This window comes from Saccopteryx leptura, chromosome 13 (assembly GCF_036850995.1).
Source record: "Saccopteryx leptura isolate mSacLep1 chromosome 13, mSacLep1_pri_phased_curated, whole genome shotgun sequence".
In the NCBI taxonomy this organism is placed as follows: domain Eukaryota; kingdom Metazoa; phylum Chordata; class Mammalia; order Chiroptera; family Emballonuridae; genus Saccopteryx; species Saccopteryx leptura.
In genome coordinates this window covers 52,605,333-52,623,963 of record NC_089515.1, presented here as the reverse complement: position 1 = coordinate 52,623,963, position 18,631 = coordinate 52,605,333, and the positions used below count along the sequence as shown (strand labels likewise).

Sequence of the window (18,631 nt, the reverse complement as noted above, 5' to 3'; positions counted from 1 at the left end):
ACAAGCCATGGCTCAGAGCAGTGTGGCATGCCTTTTAAGCTACCCTGGAAACTCAGATCTTGCATGATTTAAGCATTTTCCCGAGAAGAATGCTTTTTTTTCTTTGGCTGACTACAGCAAACATATGCTTAAAGTGAATTCTTAAATTTGGGGTTCATTTGGGGATTTTCATTTCTTTACAGTCTGCATCGAATTAGCATGTCAACTGTGGGCTTTTTTTTTTTTTTTTTTTTTAAATAAAATTGTTTTACATTGTCCTGCAAAGATTACATTCTTTTGGCTTTGGAAAAATATTTCCTGTTCAGTTCAGGCCATTATAGCCTGTTAGTGTTTCCCATCTGGACACCCCCGCCAGAGCCTGCCTCCCATCAGCACCACCGCGAGGGCGCAGCCCGGCAGGCCGGCGGCGGGGGCGTAAGACACCCCAGACCTGCTCACCTCCTCAGCGCACCTGTGCCACCCACACACCTGCCCTTGCAGTGTGGGGCCTTTGTTTTTTTCTTTTTTTAATCTTTAAAAAGTACGTGATTCCCCCTTTCACAGAAGAATCAAACCGATGTCCTTTCTTGCCTTCCTCTCCCCCTACCAGGCACTTACCCCGTGGATGTTTTGGAAGATGACCCTGAAAGACATCGGGAGGCAGCGCTGGCTTACTACACTGCCCTCAGAGCTGGGCTGCAGCCCTCCGCAGAGGTCTTGACCCTTCCCACCGGGGAGCAGGTATGTGTGATCTTTCTTGCTGATAGAGATCTCCGGAAAATCGAACCGACTAGAAAGTGAAATGTTAGTGAAAGGGATTGCGGATTTAAAAGGAAAACCTCCTTGAGGGAAAAACTGCAGTAATTCCACCCTGAGAAGCATCTCAAGGTCAGTTCTGCAAGGCCGTGAGCCACACAGCCTGTTGAGAATCCTATACCTACCGCGTGCTAGCTGTGCAACCTTGAGCAAGTGTCTCAACCTCTCTGATCTTGGTATTCTCATCTCTGAAACGGGGACAGTGATGGAGCCTGCATCATACCGTGGTGACGAGGCTTAAATGAAACACTGTATGGATCGCCTGGCTGGGCCTCAGTTTCCCTATTTGTAGCACGAGGGGATTGGATGGTCTTTGGTCTCTGAGGTTTGGCTCTGCTCTAAAATGTGCTTGGGGACAATGTTCCATCGGTTGGAATGCAGTGACAGCCATTACGATATTCAGCACTGGTGAGGTTGCCTCTTGAGTACAGACCAGGAGGGAGTGGAGAGAAGTGAGAGCCGTTCATAAGCATGGTGGGATTGTGTGTGAAGTTCATACACTCCCCCACCCCCACAGCCAGTGAAAATAAATGTGACTCCTAGGCTGCGTGTAGGTCAGTCACCTTTCTTTCAGATTTGAGGCTGACCCGCTGAAAGGGACAAGATGTCACCCAGCCCGGATTTTGTCGCTCTCTGGCCAGCGCCGTTGGTTGAGGCCGAAGAGGTTTTATTTCTCTGAACTGAAGTTATCCCAGCGTGAATTAAAACAAGGGCCTGTGCAGTTTAGATAGTGGGGCTCCCTTGAGATGTGCAATCAGCTCCCAGAAGAAGCTGGTTCCCAGGAGTGGCCGCTCCTGGTTGATGGGCCCAAGGAGGTCGCTGTATGCACGTGCTTGTGGCGCCCCCTGGTGGCAGTGTGAGCAGAGAGGAAAGCAAGCTCTTGGTCGAGGCCAGGGGCTCCCTGGCTCTGGAGTCAGGGGATGAGGTGGCGTTGGAGGGAGTGTGGGCGATGCCAGGTAACCGAGGAGTGTGGTGAGATACAAGCTGGCCCCCAAGTACTTAAGGGTGAAGTTTCCATCATCTGCTTGTGTTTCACGCTCATTTATGGACGTTAGTTTTCAGAAACCTAAATATATCGTATGCTTAGGGTGTGGATGATTTTAGTGTTACTAGCACAATCATAACAAAACAAGACTGTTGACCCAAATTAACTTGTTCTCATGTGATAGGAATGTTAGAATGACTTCATACCTAGATGCTTCTCGCCTTGTAAAAAAAGATTTATGACAATAATCAGTTGTTTTCCTACCATTTTAGCAGCTAGTTAACAAATGGCAGAAATTTCTTACCATTTGTTCAGTTGAAATAGTCTAATTTTGGATGGCATTGGGCCTTGTTTTTGCTTTTAGCAAATTTCAACTTTTCTTTTTGACTCCAGAGAGATTTTTTTCCCTAAACAAAAAGAAAGGATGTATCATGGCACATCACCCTGGTCCCCTAAAAGGCCTTTCTTTTCATAATTGACTCTGTTTTCGGTCTTGAAATGGTCCTATCCCTTTAAAATGCAATCGTACTTACTGATTTTTCTGGTTATAAAGCAGGGTATGCCTCGTGGTAAAATGTTGGAACCATAGCCAAGGCCAGTGAAGATGCAGTCACCACAGTTAACCGCTGTAAATGTGTTGTTATTATTATTATTTTAATTAAGTGAGAGTCAGAGAGGCAGAGAGACAGATTCCCACATGCATCCCAACCAGGATCCACCCAGCAAGCCTCTTATGGGGCAATGTTGTGCCATCTGAGGCCACTGCTCCATTGCTCAGCAACCAAGCTATTTCAGCACCTGAGGCGAGGCCCTGGAGCCATCCTCAGTACCTGGTGCCAACTTGCTAAAATGAGCTATTGTTGTAGAAGGGGAAGAGAGAGAGGGTGGGGTGAGGGAGTAGAGAAGCAGATGGGCGCTTCTCTTGTGTGCTCTGACCTGGAATCGAACCTGGGATTTCCACATGCTGGGCCGACACTCTATCACTGAGCCAACCAGCCAGGGCCCGTTGTAAACACTTGACATGTTTCTGTTCAGCTTCTATTTCTGCATGTGATGTTTGAATATCCAGATCGCAGTCTGAATACAAGTCTCTGTACTAAGCCTCCTTCCCTGTCAACACAGGGCTTTGTGTATAGAGTTTGCAGTGGCCTTGTAATGGCCGTCTGGTGGGTACACCATGCTTCACAGAACCGCTGCGGACCCTTCACTAAGGTGACTTGAAGATGAGGAGGCATGGAGATAAGTTCAGGTCTCAGGGTTTGTTCTGAAACTGGAGGCCTGCTGTAGACTTTACCAGCCACTGGCCACCTCCCTCAGTCCACCCATCCTTCTCTCCCTCTGTTGTGCCTCCTCCGTGTTCAGAACAGGCTCTGCAATGGGACTGTTGACCTTCTGCGCTGGGAGCTGGTGGTTTGGTGGCCACAAGGAGAGGGTTGGGGATGTGGGCGCTTGAGAGAGGCCCTCGGGGTCAGTCCCCGCATTCGGTGGGGGCCTTGAACATGCTGCTTGGTGTTCCTCTCGTTCATAAGCCAGCAGGTGCCCGGCCCCGAAGTTCCCTGTCCCAGGGTGCCGGGGCAGAGCCTGCGCCGGACGGGCGGCGGTTTCTCGAGACTGCTTGCAGAGACCTGGCCAGGGCAGCTACGGCGGGTGACGTCGTGGGGGGCACACGGTCTTGTCTGCAGAGAGGCCCCAGGCCTGCGTGGCCCTCTGCTCTCACAGGCTGAGGCCCAGGTCGGGGTCGCATCAGTGCCTGCTCAGTGGACAGGTGGGGGAGGGAAGAGCACGTGTGCTGGGAGGGTGACAGCTGAGAGCCTCCGTCACGTCACCCTTCGTGTTGGGCTCAGAGTGGGCAGGTCTTCCATTTTTGTGTTGCCCATAACCTGTCACATTACCCTCAGTGTAACTGCTTTTTCGGCCAGTACTGTGCTAATTGTTACGTGGTATCCAGCACCCTTCCTGTGATCAAAGAACAAAATGGCGATTTTATTGTCCGTTTCAGGTCAAACTGGAAGCTTCGTCCCTTTGCTTCTGCTCTGTGCACCACGACGAGCCTCAGCATAAAATCTTGGTCTTGGTCAGTCCCCAGGACACACAGACAGGTGGGTAGTTGTTCGTGGGTTTAAAGCACACAGACTCAGAATTAGAGCGCTGTGCCTGGAGCCCAGCCTAGGAGATGGTGTTTGGACTTAGAAGTCCATCCAGGCCGAAGTGCTGGGTGTTCAGCATGTGGAGATCAGACAGTGTGTATGTCTGTTCACTGACACACACTGATTGTTTTTACTAGAGACACGCGACGCTCCCTGGCCCGCAGTGACAGTGTGCAGGCCTGCCTTTGGGGGTGGACCAGCTGTTCTCATGAATGACGTCTGGCTGCACGCACAGGGGCCATCTCATCCCCCCGGGCAGAGGAGGCCGTGTGGCTGCGACCTGCCCGGGGTCGCACGGCGAGTGCAGGGGAGAAGGTGCAGGCGAGGTCCAGTTTATATGTTTCCTTCTGTCGCCGTTGTTGCTTGTGCTTTGGTGTCGTGTCCGGGAACCCGTGCTCATGAGGAGAGCCAGCCCTTCCCTCAGCTACACTCCCTCCCCCTGGCTGTGTGCTCAGTGCCATTGGAGGGTCAGAGGGCATCCTTTGCCTCTGACCCAACTTGTTACAGAGGTGCTGGCACTGTGTTCATGCAGTGATTGCCCCCCTGAGGGCACACCCAGCCCCTGGCTCGCTGTGTATTTAGGTCACCACAGAGCAGTTCCGAAGGATTGTACGCTGTGCACATCTGAAGTTCAACAAAGAGGGGAGTCCGGCTGAGTCAGAAAGATGACTTCTGTGTAATGACTCTCCTGACACCAGCCAGGAACACTTGTTGGAAACGGGAGTGAGGCCACTTTGCCTTGTCTGTCTGGTCTTGGTGAACTCAGGTTGATTTTAACTCTGGTCTGTCTTTCCTAGCAGTTTCTCTATGGACCTTTCATAGTTTACTGCAGACCACCCTCAGGAGGGCTTTTCAGGGAACCAGGGCTAGTTCGTCCCAAGGTCTCCCTCTGCACGCGCCCACCAGGACAGCGCTGGCTCGTGTTTGCTCTTTGTGGCCGACCCTAGGCTCCGAGGCTCCCAGGGACAAGGCGTTTACAACGGCAGGATCTCCTCCCGGGGGACCGTGTGGCCCTGGGATGTCCATTCACTGGATCTAGAGACGCGAGCGTCCCTGAACGTGGCTGATGCTCCCCCTCCTTCCGCCTTCCCGCCCTCTCCAGCACCAGCCTTGCTCCAGGTCCGGGGATGCTCTGCCTTCCCTGTTCGGACAGTCCTTCCTCTGTGACCACTGCCACTTCCACCCAGGGAGTTTCCGCCCCGAGAGCTTCCCCTCTGCGTCCAGCCAGCCTTCCTGGGCAGCCCACTGGCCTTCCTGACCACGTTCCTGCTGGTTCAAGCTCACTCAGCACTCTGGCCTTGGCTCCTCGGGTCTGCAAGGACGGTGCTGGTCCTGAGGACCTGTCCTCGGCGACGGGCCTCTTCCGTCCTCTACGCTGTGCACAGTGGACCCTTTCTGACGGAGGCCTCTCTCCAAGCTCCTGGGCCACAGGTGTAGCTCTTTCTCGATGAGACTATCTGCTTGTCAGCTCTTTCTGACAATAACTGAGATTTTTTTCCCCTGGAACACGCAGTGGTTAGATGACCATAGGTCAGGGCAAAGAATGTCAAGAGACTTATTACAAAATGTCAGTTTGTCATGGAGTCAAATGAAGGAGACCCAGTGCCCCCATGCCCCAGTGCTCCCGAGGAAGGGGACTCTCGGGCATTGCTGGGTGTCGGGGACAGCCAAGCCTGGCTCTTGGCAGGGACGTGGTAGTCTGGTCAGAACGGGGCAGGAGGCCCGAGAGGCTCGCCACTGCCCACACCGTGGTCTCAGAGGCTGGGCGTCAGCCCTGGGGCGCCAGTGGGGGTGGGACCCGGGCACAGGGGCCCCGACAGCGGCTCCTGCTCACTCCTGGGCAGCACCGGCCTGTCCAGGTCTGACCAGGAGTCACATCAGTCCCTTCTTTGAACATTTTGACATTTCCTTCCACAATCTCCCCCTTCCGCCCTGAGCCCTCTTGGGAGGGTGGGCCGAGGGGAGTGAGAGTGACGCCCGGGGACGTGCTGTGCGCAGTCCTGGGTGGGAGGCCGGGTCCTGTCTGCTCTGTAGCCCCTGACAGGATGCTGTCACTGGGGGGTGGGTAGAGGGACGGACACGGCCGTGAACCCCCGGGAGAGATGCCACAGGGGGCCTGGCAGGGGACAGGGGAACCAGGCTGGGAGAGAGTGGAGATGACAGGACTCGGGATGGGTGGAGGGACAGGAGGAAGGCTGGGGGCGGCTGGGTGTCACTGTGCTTGGTGGTGGTGAGAGCACTGTAAGCTCCTTTCTGAATGTGCTGGACATCGTGCGGGCAGGACCCTGGACCCCAGGTGCCCCCTCGGTGCGGGGACATGCTGTCACCAGCCTCCATTCCTCTCTGTCCTCTCTGGTGGCCGACCTTCTTATGTAGACAGGGAGCTCTTTGAGGGGAGGTGTCATGTCACTTAGATCTTCTGGACTCTTCCCAGAGGGTGTTGGGTGAACCCTCCTTTGCCTGCTGTGCAGAGGGGAGAACCGCGGGTGGGGGAGGGGCCTGAGAAACAGAACACAGGACCGCCGGGGAACCACGCGCTCACCTCCCCAGTCAGACTGTCTCCCCGCCAGCCCACTTCCAGGATGTTCTCTGTCCGAGCGGAACCGTCCTCCATGTGGAGACGGACTTTTTTTTTTTTTTTTTGGCAATTTCTGGTGTTTGCATGTCATGGGCACCCTGAGAAAAACAGGCAGGGAATAAAAAAATTATGACTTTTTCTTGGAAGAGTGTCCCCGTTCCGGGCTCGCAGCGGTGGCAGGAGCCAAGGCAAACTTTCAGAGGAAGCCAGAGCCCTGGGGACCTGCCGTCCCCATGGCTGTCCTGGGCCGGGCGGGGTTACGACACAGAGGGCCTGGGGCCAGGCCTGGTTGGGGCTCTGCTGGGGGCAGGTGGGTGGTGGGTCAGGGGCACTGGGAGGGTGGGAGGTGAGGTGTTGGGGCCAGGCCTGGTCCGGGCTCTGCTGGGGGCAGGCGGGTGGTGGGTCAGGGGCACTGGGAGGGTGGGAGGTGAGGTGTTGGGGCCAGGCCTGGTCCGGGCTCTGCTGGGGGCAGGTGGGTGGTGGGTCAGGGGCACTGGGAGGGTGGGAGGTGAGGGCCTGGGGCCAGGCCTGGTCCGGGCTCTGCTGGGGGCAGGTGGGTGGTGGGTCAGGGGCACTGGGAGGGTGGGAGGTGAGGTGTTGGGGCCAGGCCTGGTCCGGGCTCTGCTGGGGGCAGGCGGGTGGTGGGTCAGGGGCACTGGGAGGGTGGGAGGTGAGGTGTTGGGGCCAGGCCTGGTCCGGGCTCTGCTGGGGGCAGGTGGGTGGTGGGTCAGGGGCACTGGGAGGGTGGGAGGTGAGGTGTTGGGGCCAGGCCTGGTCCGGGCTCTGCTGGGGGCAGGTGGGTGGTGAGTCAGGGCCACTGGGAGGATGGGAGGTAAGGTGTGCCCCTGGGGGCCCTTTCTGGGACGCCCCTCGCCCCTTTGCAGGCTGCTCGGATTCTGGAGAGGAATCCGGGGTGGGAGTCCAGAAGGTGGGGTGGGGGTGCTGTGACCGTCTGACCCCCATGCAGAAGGACCCGGCGAGAGCACTCCTCGTCCTGCCTGTGCCTTGGAGGGCGAGGCCTGGCCCTCCGGTGGGGGTGGGGGGGCTGGACCCCAGCTCTGCCCCTCAGGGTGGCCTGTCCTCCCGGCCTGGTGACGTGGGGGCCGTGTGTGTCCACTAGGGTCAAGCCGATGTGGCCGGAGTAGAGGACAGGCTGGTTTCCCTGGAAAGTCTCAGATTTGGAATAGGGAGAAGCCAGTGCACCTTCTCCTCGTGTTCAGTTGTGGTGACCCCACCCTTGCCGCTGCCCCCTCAGGCTCACAGACACCAGGTGTCCAGGGACCACGTGGTCAGCCATCCATCCTGATCTGGCTCTTTGCAGTTGAGTCTGTGCTGGTTTTTTGTTGTGAGCGGTAAGAGTCTGTTCTTTTTTATGGCCGAGTAGTATTCCACTGTGTAGACGTACCGCATCGGCCTTATTCCCGTCCACAGAGGGACCGCGTGCTGGCTTTCTGGATAATGCAGGGGTAAGCATCTGCCCGAGATGGGTCTTACCCTCCCCCCTTCTGCACGGGTGGGGCCCACTTAATTGGTGGGTTCGACAGATTGGGGGAAAGAGTTCTGGCTGGAAACCCAGCCTCGGTTTGAACACCTCCTCCTGGCAGCGTGGTGCCCGTCTGGCCTCACACTCTCACTGGTGTCAGGCGGCCCCCGGGTTGAGTGGGACCTGAGTTCTCATGCGCAGCAGGCTGGCTCACGCTGGGCGTGGCGAGAGCTGTTTCCCTGGGCTGTGGTGGGCGCCGGCTGAAGCACTGTGCACAGCGACAACATTGTCTTGTAGGAACACATGTTGGCCATTGTTTGGGAATCCCTCCTTCCCTCCCTGTTAATTTATGGCACTTCCTGTGAGTGGAACTGAAACGCCGGGGAAGACAGCCTCCCACAGACAAAGGCATGTTGTTCGTACCAAGGGACTCCTGGTATTTGGAAAGCAGGGAAGGTCCAAGGAGAGTATTCTGAGTGTCAGGGGTGGAGCTGTGGTCTGGGGCGGGGCTGCTTCGAGGCCTCCGGGGCTTTCACCCCTGCCGCCTTCCCCACAGAGACACTCACTGTGTCCACTGTTGTCCCGCCTGCTGGCTGTCAGCGTCCCTTCCTAGATGGAGCGGCTCTGGGGTGGGTGTCTTCCTGCCCCCACCCCGTCCCAGTCTGCCGCCTTCCCCACAGAGACACTCACTGTGTCCACTGTTGTCCCGCCTGCTGGCTGTCAGCGTCCCTTCCTAGATGGAGCGGCTCTGGGGTGGGTGTCTTCCTGCCCCCACCCCGTCCCAGTCGGCTCTCCCTCGGCTCCAGGCTCCCCATCTCAGCCCCTCCTCCTGGAGCTCAGAGCTGGCCGCACGGAAACCACACAGCTTTCGGCTCGGGACCCGCAGAGAGGCCGATGCTGAGATGCCCCCTTCCCCAGGGGGAAGCACCCACGTTCCCGGGTCACCCGGGAAGCGCTCTCCCACGAGGAGGACGTCCTGTGGAAAGGGCAGCCCGCGTGATGCCGTGCGACAGCCATGTGTCAGCTCCCGTGCTCTCCCTCCCCTTGGACGATGACCGCTGTGATCAGTGTTGCTTAGAAGTCACGCAGCACCTTGGCACGTGTTTACGCACAGCCCTCTGCCAGAAGTTTTCAGCAGTTTTTGTAAAGTATTTTGTTTTTGTGAAGATGGCCTGTCACTTTGGTTCAACTTTGGTTTTTTTTTTGTTTTGTTTTGTTTTTTTTTGGCGCACTGGGGACTACATATTTCTTTGATTTGTAATGGGACAGTGGAGGCTTAGACTCCAGGGGAGCGATGGGGGGTGCTGGAGAAGCAGCAGAGGAACTTGAAGCCCCCTCCACGGTGGCTGAAGAAGTTGACATCGTAGGCCAGGTCGTGAGCCGCTTGCAGTCCGTGTGGGGGCGGGGCTCGCTGCTGGGACTCGGGAGAGGGACAGTCCCCTGTGCACTAGCCTTGCCTTCCTCAGCCTGTGCAGTCAGGGTGGGCTGCACAGGGGCGTCGCCCTTGTCTGGCCCCATCTGGCTGCCCCAGCCCGAGGCTGCAGTGCCCTGAGTGTGGCCTTGGACTTGCAGGGCTCCGGCCTCGGCTCAGAGGTGGTGTCGCCGGCAGGGCCCTCGCCTGTCATTTCCGCCTGTTGGATTTTCACCTGGTGCTGCCAGAGCCACGTGGGCGGGACTCCCCAGGGTCCTTTCCCAGCATCCTCAGCATAACCGCCTCCCTCCTCCGGGTCCTGGTGACCCCCCGGGTCCCAGCTCAGATTCCCGCGCCTCCTATCAGAGCGGCCCGTTTGGGTTTCTCTTCCTGTTCGGGCTGCCAGCTCCCAGGGGCAAGGACGGGACTCGCTCCCTGGCCTCGGTGCCAGCCCAGCACCAGTGGTGCAGCCAGCCGCTGAGTTCAGCTGGTCGTTCTGGGCCTCCAGGCGGCCAGGGAGTCGGCCTCGGGGACCTGTCTCGCTGTCTTAGCCTGTCGGGGACGCTGTGGAGTGTCATGGAGTGCAGCCCGTTGCTGACGTCTGCTCTGTGGCCCGTATGACCCGTCACTCACAGAGAGCAGGGGACTGAGTCAGCTCAGCAAGGTGCCCCCACTAACCGTGCCCGCCCAGGTGTGGTTGTCACTCCTGCACACACACCTCCTGCAGGTGCCTGGCGCCCGCTCAGCCCTGGTGAGGAGAGGGGGATGCTCACCAACCAGAACTGTCTGTTCTTTCAGAACCAGGGATGCGTGCTCTCTGTTTGGCAGCTGTCCAGTCTTACCGGCTCCAGGGTCTCAGAACTGACGCCCGAGGCCGGTTCTGCCGCGACGGTCAACCCCTGGGACTGTCCTCTGTCCTCCCTGGCCGGGTGCAGCTCTGTCCGTGGCTCTGCTGCCCGTCCGGCCTCCTGTGTCCTCCTCGCTGGGTGTCATGCTTGTCTGACCGAAAGCCCCGCTCTCTGGGGGGCTGAGTCTGTTTCCTGAGAGTTGGGACGCGGGGCAGTTTATTTTAGGCCTGTTCAACTTGCTTGGACCTCACCTTCATTGCTTGCTAGCAGCTCGCAATTCTGTTCTGAAAGAAAAGTTCAGTCTGCTGGGTGACAACCGTGTGACTAATTAATACTCTGCTTGGCACCGTGGAACTTACAAGGCATCATGCAAACACCAGGCTGGAACACGCTCCCTGCTTGAAGCTGCCTAAACACATCAAACACCTGAATTCCAGGAATGCTCTGTATCAGGAAACTGAATATCTTTCATTGATTCATCTTGTTAGGCAAGAAAATAATCCTTATGGCTTTCTAATCCTGCAGATTCAGTGGGGGCCACCTTTTAACAGGAATTCAGCTGAATTAATCAGGCCGTTTTCAGGCATCTAACTGGCCCTTCTCTCTCAGCCGGCCCTGTCTGTCTGGGAACTGTTGTGGGAGATGAAATAATTCGCCAATGGCATGAAACTGACAGGGTGGATTAGATGCTCCTGGTTTTAGGAAGGGGGGCTGGCTGTGCAGGTTCATGTGCAGTACTGAGCTCATGCTGCTGTAGCCGGGTCCTTACAGGGTGTCCCCCCAAAGTTCCTCAGAGAGCACAGAGGACTGGGGGGGGAGCTCAACCTGACTGACCCACAACACTTGCCCGAAAGCCTTGAGCTTCGCAGTCCATGTCCAAGACTTTCGTTTTCTACCCCACGTTACCATTTTCCTCCTAATCTTTTGACTAGGAGGATGTATCTTTTTTATTTTGTGGCTTCTGGACCCCTGGGGCACAGGCACCTGGCTGGAGAAGCAGGTGTGAGAGTGGCAATAAAAGGGGAATAGAGAAGACACCAGAAGGGGAATAGGTCACAGTGTGTCCACTCAGTGGAATAGTACACAGCACTGAAAAGGGTTTCGAGAAACCAAAACCCAGGGGAACCATAAAGGTCTATCACGAATCCAAACAGTCCGCACGGTGGATGATTCTGACCCTGTGATGTTCTGGAAAAGGTAACACTAGGGAGACAGTGAGAAGTTCAGTGGTTCAGGGAGTTGCAAGGTTGCAGGGAGGGAGGGGACATCCTGGAGCAGAGGGGACTTGGGGGCAGTGAAGTACTCTGTCCCACGTGAGAACAAGGGCCATGTGTCATCAGGCATCAGAGCAAACCAGTCCGTGTACAACCCCGAGAGTGAACCCTACGGTAAATGATGAGCTCTGGACAATTATGACGTGTACGTATCTCCATCTGTTGTAAAAAATTAACCACTCTGGTGCGGGAGCTGGGTGCTCCAGTGGCTTGCTGGGTGCCCCTTAGATAATGCTGAGTTTGACTGAATTTGGGGCGTTCCGAGGTGTGACACATAGTGGGACTTTGAAAAGGAGTGTAACCCTCGGCCACTGAGTTGGTCAATATTGGTGTGTAAAAAGGCCCAGCATCGGCCTTGGCCGGTTGGCTCAGTGGTAGAGCGTCGGCCTGGTGTGCAGAAGTCCCGGGTTCGATTCCCGGCCAGGGCACACAGGAGAGGCGCCCATCTGCTTCTCCACCCCTCCCCCTCTCCTTCCTCTCTGTCTCTCTCTTCCCCTCCCGCAGCCGAGGCTCCACTGGAGCAAAGATGGCCCGGGCACTGGGGATGGCTCCTCGGCCTCTGCCCCAGGTGCTAGAGTGGCTCTGGTCGCAACAGAGCGACACCCCGGAGGGGCAGAGCATCGCCCCCTGGTGGGCAGAGCGTCGCCCCCTGGTGGGCGTGCCAGGTGGATTCCGGTCGGGCGCATGCGGGAGTCTGTCTGACTGTCTCTCCCCGTTTCCGGCTTCAGAAAAATACAGGGGAAAAAAAAAAAAGGCCCAGCACCATTAGGTTTGGGGTTCACTGTGGGCCACCTATGAAGACAACTGTGACATGCCCTTCAGGTGAAAGAGGTCATCCCTGTCCTGGTTGCTGCTCTCGAACACGTCAGCTCTAGCAGTGGTGCCTGCTCTGCCCACGCACACTGTCCTCTGGCTGGGGAGGGAGGCTGCCTGCAGTTGAGCCCGCGCCCTGGTGCCCAGCTGACTGTGTGCCCACCGTAATCTTGCCTCGGCTTTCTCTTCAGTTGTGGCTGTGTACCTAAAGGAGTCCTGGTGGTCCCCCGAAGACGTGCTGAGAACCTCTGACCCTGCGAGAGAAGGTCTGATGCAGGTGAGGGAACAGCGTTGTGGTGGACGTGGCAGAAGAGGTTGTGAAAGTCGTCGTGCTGTTCCCACGTGAACACCTGAGAGCTGTCCACCCCGTGGCTCCTTTGTCCAGGACTGCTGATCAACAGAGGACCCCAGACTGGGGCGGGGGACCCTAACCCACAGAAGGGCACTGTCCCAGTCCTGGGGGCTAAGGTCTGAACCCCCGGGGACCGCAGGGCCAGTCCCTTCCGACGGAGCTGAGGGGGAACCCAGCAGGTTAATGGGGTGTGAGGTTCAGCCTGGCACATGCTGCCCCATGGGGCTGCCCGGGGCCCCTGTTTGGGCGGCTGTGCTGGCCCCTTTCATGGGCCAGGTGGTACTCGTGGCTTGTGTTCTGACTTCTGGGAAGAGTCCGATCTGCTCTTTATATTATTTCTTTTTCAGAACCACAGCAGTCACTTTCTCCATGTGTCAGTTCTTCTCAACCTAGATGAGGAAAAACCCCCATATTGTCCCAAAACATGGCCTGCATTGTGAACACTGAGAAACTTGGCAGTTCATTCTTTCCACCTAGAGAACCACACTGTGAAGGCCTGTCCTGCCTCAGCTGTCTGGGGGGACAGCTCCCCGTCCTTTTATAGAACTCTGGGTGTGGACTTCTTTTTGCCTTTCAATTACATTTCGATTCTTAGCCAGCTCTTCTTAAGCAATTACCAAAAACAAACAAACAAGCAAACAAAACAAAACTTCTTAATGTTTTTTCCATGAACATAATTAGTGGTCCTGATTGGGGGATAGGAACTGGGTCTCCGTTTTGTGTCTCAGAAACGTTTCTAAGTCAGTGTCACATGTCACATGCAATTGTATCCCCAGTGATGAAATCGGATGGATCAAATGCACCTTCCCCTCCTCCTTTTCTCCCACCAGTCTTTGGGCATTTCCCTCTTGCCAGGTGCAGTTCTGCCTTCCTCTCCAGCTCCCCTCTGAGCCTTGGGTTTTGTACGCTGACCATTACGACCCCCACGTTGCACCAGCCGCGTTTCGTGGCTGGCTCATGACCGAGTCTAAACACGCTTTGGCCGCCATCTTCTGAGATACAGAATAGGGCGGCTTCTCAGAGTTCGCTGGTGTGGTTTTCACAAATTTTTTTTCCTCATCTAAGATTTGGCTGCAGATTAAGGTGAAATATTTTCCATTTGGGGCCAATGAATAAGTTTCTTGGCACCAAACACTTGGTGCTATCAGCTGGGATGCTGCAAGCTGCCTTATTTTTATTGCCAGAGCAGCTGAAAAACATGGATGTTTCCCCTTGACCAGCAGAGGCAACTGAGGCTCCAAGAGGTTGTAAAAGTTGCTAAAGGGGCTGCAACCATAAGTGATGATGGTGATGATGGTGATGGTGATGGTGGTGATGGTGATGGTGATGGTGATGATGGTGATGATGGTGGTGATGGTGATGATGGTGATGGTGGTGATGGTGATGATGGTGATGATGGTGATGGTGATGGTGATGGTGGTGATGGTGATGGTGGTGATGGTGATGGTGATGATGGTGATGGTGATGATGGTGATGATGGTGATGGTGATGGTGATGGTGGTGATGGTGATGGTGGTGATGGTGATGGTGATGATGGTGATGGTGATGATGGTGATGGTGATGATGGTGATGGTGATGATGGTGATGGTGGTGATGGTGATGGTGATGATAGTGATGATGGTGGTGATGATGGTGATGGTGATGGTGATGATGTGATGGTGATGGTGATGGTGATGGTGATGGTGGTGATGGTGGTGATGGTGATGATGGTGATGGTGATGGTAATGATGGTGATGGTAATGATGGTGATGGTGATGGTGGTGATGGTGGTGGTGGTGATGATGGTGATGGTGATGATGATGATGATGGTGATGGTGATGATGATGATGATGGTGATGGTGATGGTGGTGATGATGATGGTGATGATGATGGTGATGGTGATGGTGGTGATGATGGTGATGGTGGTGATGGTGATGATGGTGATGGTGGTGATGATGATGGTGATGATGGTGATGATGATGATGATGGTGATGGTGATGGTGGTGATGGTGATGATGGTGATGATGATGATGATGGTGATGGTGATGGTGGTGATGGTGATGATGGTGATGATGGTGATGATGATGGTGATGATGGTGATGATGATGATGGTGATGGTGATGGTGATGATGATGATGGTGATGGTGATGGTGATGATGGTGATGGTGGTGATGGTGATGATGGTGGTGGTGATGGTGATGGTGATGATGGTGGTGATGGTGATGATGGTGATGATGGTGATGATGGCGGTGATGATAAAAGTTTAAGTGTCAAGTATTACATATAAAACCCAGCCCTGATATTTATATTAAACTTCCCTTTCCCGGAGTCTCAGCTCTAGGAGGGGAAGAAATAGGAGGACACCACTGGCCAGGCTCACACAGGGGCACCACCTTGCAGCTGAGAAGCCCTGGCCTGTCACGTAAGCCCACCTGCCTCTGATGGAGCCTGCACCCAGCTGCCACCAGTCCCCGTGGGAATGAGGGAGGGGAGTTGATCAGCACAGTCCCTCACCCTGAGAGCTTCAGTTTGCTCGCCTGTGAAGCAGGACCTCCCGGGGCGGGGGGCAGGTGGAAGTCACAGCCCAGGAATAGCCTTTCCGGTTTTGTCAGGGGACGTGGTGATCAGCACCCACATGCCTGGGCTCTCCCACGACCGCACTGTCATTTTGTCAGCAGTGGGTTGGTGTCATTGCAGGCGCCACGTGTTAGCAGTTGCGTGGAGCTGCGTTTAGAATAGGGGGACCGCGGGAGCACAGACTGATTAGCTCTGCTGTGGTTGCGGGACCGGGAGGCCTCCACTGCGCCCTGTGTCTGCCATCCTGGGGGTCCCACAGATGCAGGGAATTCTAGCAGCGGCAGCGCGTCATTTCCGCCTGTTAGGGAAGCACTGACCGCCGCTCGTTTCTTCATTGGCCCTGACTTCGCGGTGGGCGTGGACGGCTCCGTTGTCCCGCCTTAAGTTGGGGCGGGCCTTGGGTCCCAGCTGCTCTCGGGGGTTGGGGCTCAGGCATGTGCTCAGACTCTGTCACGAGACCCTGAGAGTCAGTTCCTTCTGGTGTAGTCGCTGGTTGCACTCCCCAGTTTCTTCCGCTCTGGAAGGCCAGACGTCCGGGGCTGGTGCAGGTGGTGGGCTGGACTCGTCCAGCAAATCTGCTGAAGTGCCCCCCACCATGAAAAGTTCCCGTCTCGTCCCTGATCTCTGTCCACTAAACTCCACCTCTGCGGCCCTGGGGACCCTGGACACGCCTCGGGTCCTCCCCCTCGTTCCCGGAGGCCGGTGGGTGCTGAAGGTCCCGGGCGGTCACATCTCTGCGGGAGGCCAGTTCCCGGGTTGGCCCGTGAGCGCGAGAAGCACCCGGGGCCGTGGGATGCCCGCGTCTCCGGTGTGTGGGCCGATCTGGTGCGGCCCTAGGGACCCTGGACACGCCTCGGGTCCTCCCCCTCGTTCCCGGAGGCCGGTGGGTGCTGAAGGTCCCGGGCGGTCACATCTCTGCGGGAGGCCAGTTCCCGGGTTGGCCCGTGAGCGCGAGAAGCACCCGCGGCCGTGGGATGCCCGCGTCTCCGGTGTGAGGGCCGACCCGGGCGCAGAGTGACTGCCTCTGATCTTCCTCTCTCGTCTCACTGGGTTGCTCTTGTTTTTTTTCCTTTTTCTTCCTCCAAAGGTTCGCTCATTTGGGGAAAGAATTGTGCTTTTCATTCTCAACGTCGTCATTTTTGGGAGCCGGGAGCGGACACTGGACAACAGCGACCTGTTTTTCCTGCCCCACTCCGCGAGGGAGGAGGCCACACTTCTGTGGCGGGACGGGGCCGCGGTCGGCTTCTACACGACCAAGAGGAAAGGTAATGGCCCTGGGCGGTACAGGGCCTCCGCCCCCCCAGGCCCCTGAGGGGCCCCTCAGCACCCGATTCCCTTCGGGGAGAGTCTTCTGGCACCAAAGTGACAGCTGACTCAGCTGGCATGGGCGGGCATCCAAGGTGCAGAGGTCATTTTCACCCCATTTCTCGTGTTACCGGCAAACGGGCTGAAAATCGTGCCCCTGTGACTCGGACAGCACAGGGGCCCCAGCAAAATACTTGCTGCCGTTCAAGGTGTTGAACGGCTTTGGAAGAACAGTGCTTTCCATGGTTTCCTGTGACGTTACCAGTTCGCCGTCAGGAGAGCGAGCGCTGCTCCCAGCTGACACGGGGCGCAGAAGCACACTGGGTGCAGAGGTCTGTGGACGTGGCCTCAGAAGGGGGGGGCTGGCCACGCTGGCCGGGCCTGGGCTGGGACTTCCTTTCCTGGGCCGGGACAAGAAGGGACTGTGGAACAAGCACCATTTTGCCGAAGGGTTTGGGCTCATCTTTAGAGCTGCTTTCCTTAATCACTTCTAAACTGTTGTTTTCAAATTTATTTTTCAAGTACAGCTGTGCTTGTACAAAGTTGCACTGGTTTCGGGTGGAATACGTTGTGATTAGATGTTTACGTACCTGGCAAAGTGATTTTCCCCAACAAGTCCGGTACCTACCTGCTCATTTGCTTTATTGATGGTCATAGGTTGTCTCTCCTGAAGGGTCTGTTCAAAGAGTTTTCCAATTTTTTTTAAGTCGGGTTGCTTGTTTTCTTGGTTTGCTTTGAGCATTCTTTATATGTTATAGGTATCAGTTGCTTATAAGATATATATTTTGAGGCCCTGGCCAGTTGGCTCAGTGGTAGAGTGTCGGCCCAGCGTGTGGAAGTCCCAGGTTTGATTCCCGGTCAGGGCACACAGGAGAAGCGCCCATCTGCTTCTCCACCCTTCCCCCTCTCCTTTCTCTCTGTCTCTTCCCCTCCCGCAGCCAAGGCTTCACTGGAGCAAAGTTGGACCGGGCGCTGAGGATGGCTCCATGGCCTCTGCCTTAGGCGCTAGAATGGCTCTGGTCGCAACAGAGCAACGCCCCAGATGGGCAGAGCATCACCCCCTGGTGGGCATGCCGGGTGGATCCTGGTTGGGCACATGCAGGAGTCTGTCTCTCTGCCTCCCTGCTTCTCACTTCAGAAAAATACAAATATATATATATATATATAAATATATATATATTTGAAAACATGCTCAGGGTGGTGTGATTCTATGTTTGAAAGCACATGTGCTCTAAGTGCTGACCAGTCTGATGGGTTGGGTCTCCCTCTCGCTGGCTTGGGGCTCTGTGCTCTCTCCCCTTCAAACCCACAGGGTTTCCACTTTTGCCTGGTGAGCCGCTCACATCTAGTAATGTTCTTGGTTAAAAAAAAAAGTATCTGGACCTGGCTGGTTGGCTCAGTGGTAGAGCGTCGGCCTGGTATGCAGGAGTCCCAGGTTTGATTCCCGGCCAGGGCACACAGGAGAAGCGCCCATTTGCTTCTCCACCCCTCCCCCTCTCCTTCCTCTCTGTCTCTCTTCCCCTCCCGCAGCTGAGGCTCCATTGGAGCAAAAGATGGCCCGGGCGCTGGGGGTGGCTCCATGGCCTCTGCCCCAGGCGCTAGAGTGGCTCTGGTCACGACAGAACGATGCCCTGGATGGGCAGAGCATCGTCCCCTGGTGGGCGTGCCGGGTGGATCCCGGTCAGGCGCATGCGGGAGTCTGTCTGACTGCCTTCCTGTTTCCAGCTTCAGAAAAATACAAAAAAAAAAAAAAAAGTATCACACGCGCAGATCTGACCCTATGTTGTACCGCCGTTCAACAGTAGATCCCTCTGACTTTTTTTTTTGGTCAGGTCCCCTGGGGTCTCCTTCACCCTGTGTGGTTAGCTGTAACCCAGGGACTTGGGCAGTTGCTCTGGATTCGAGTCTAATTCATTCTGTGATTCTCATGCTGTGAGCACGTCCCCTTTAGATTTCAGCTGCTTTCCTTGCCCTAACATTGTGTCTCGGACACCTGTGGCCGGAAGGCTTCTGTTTTCCCCTCCCAATGTGTCCCGTAGCCTCGGGGGCTGGACCCGGTGGCCAGCAGGCTGCAGACTATGGGC

The 18,631-nt window shown here is 56.1% G+C and overlaps 1 protein-coding gene across 7 annotated transcripts in view; it reads left to right on the top strand.

The window, feature by feature from the left end:
• Positions 1-18,631, top strand: part of LOC136384860 (protein FAM169B-like) — a 46,216-nt gene that overhangs the window by 15,107 nt on the left and 12,478 nt on the right. For 6 of the 7 annotated variants that reach the window (XR_010747664.1, XR_010747663.1, XM_066355503.1 and 3 more), the window contains exons 2-5: positions 590-720; positions 3,780-3,879; positions 12,526-12,611; positions 16,330-16,507. Coding sequence is in view for 5 of the 7 variants with exons in the window: in XM_066355503.1 (XP_066211600.1) it covers positions 590-720; positions 3,780-3,879; positions 12,526-12,611; positions 16,330-16,507 (495 nt within the window). In the remaining 2 variants the exon portion in view is untranslated. Of the gene's footprint in view, positions 1-589; positions 721-3,779; positions 3,880-12,270; positions 12,344-12,525; positions 12,612-16,329; positions 16,508-18,631 lie in introns of those variants that run through there. The other variant, XM_066355504.1, reaches the window with a different exon arrangement.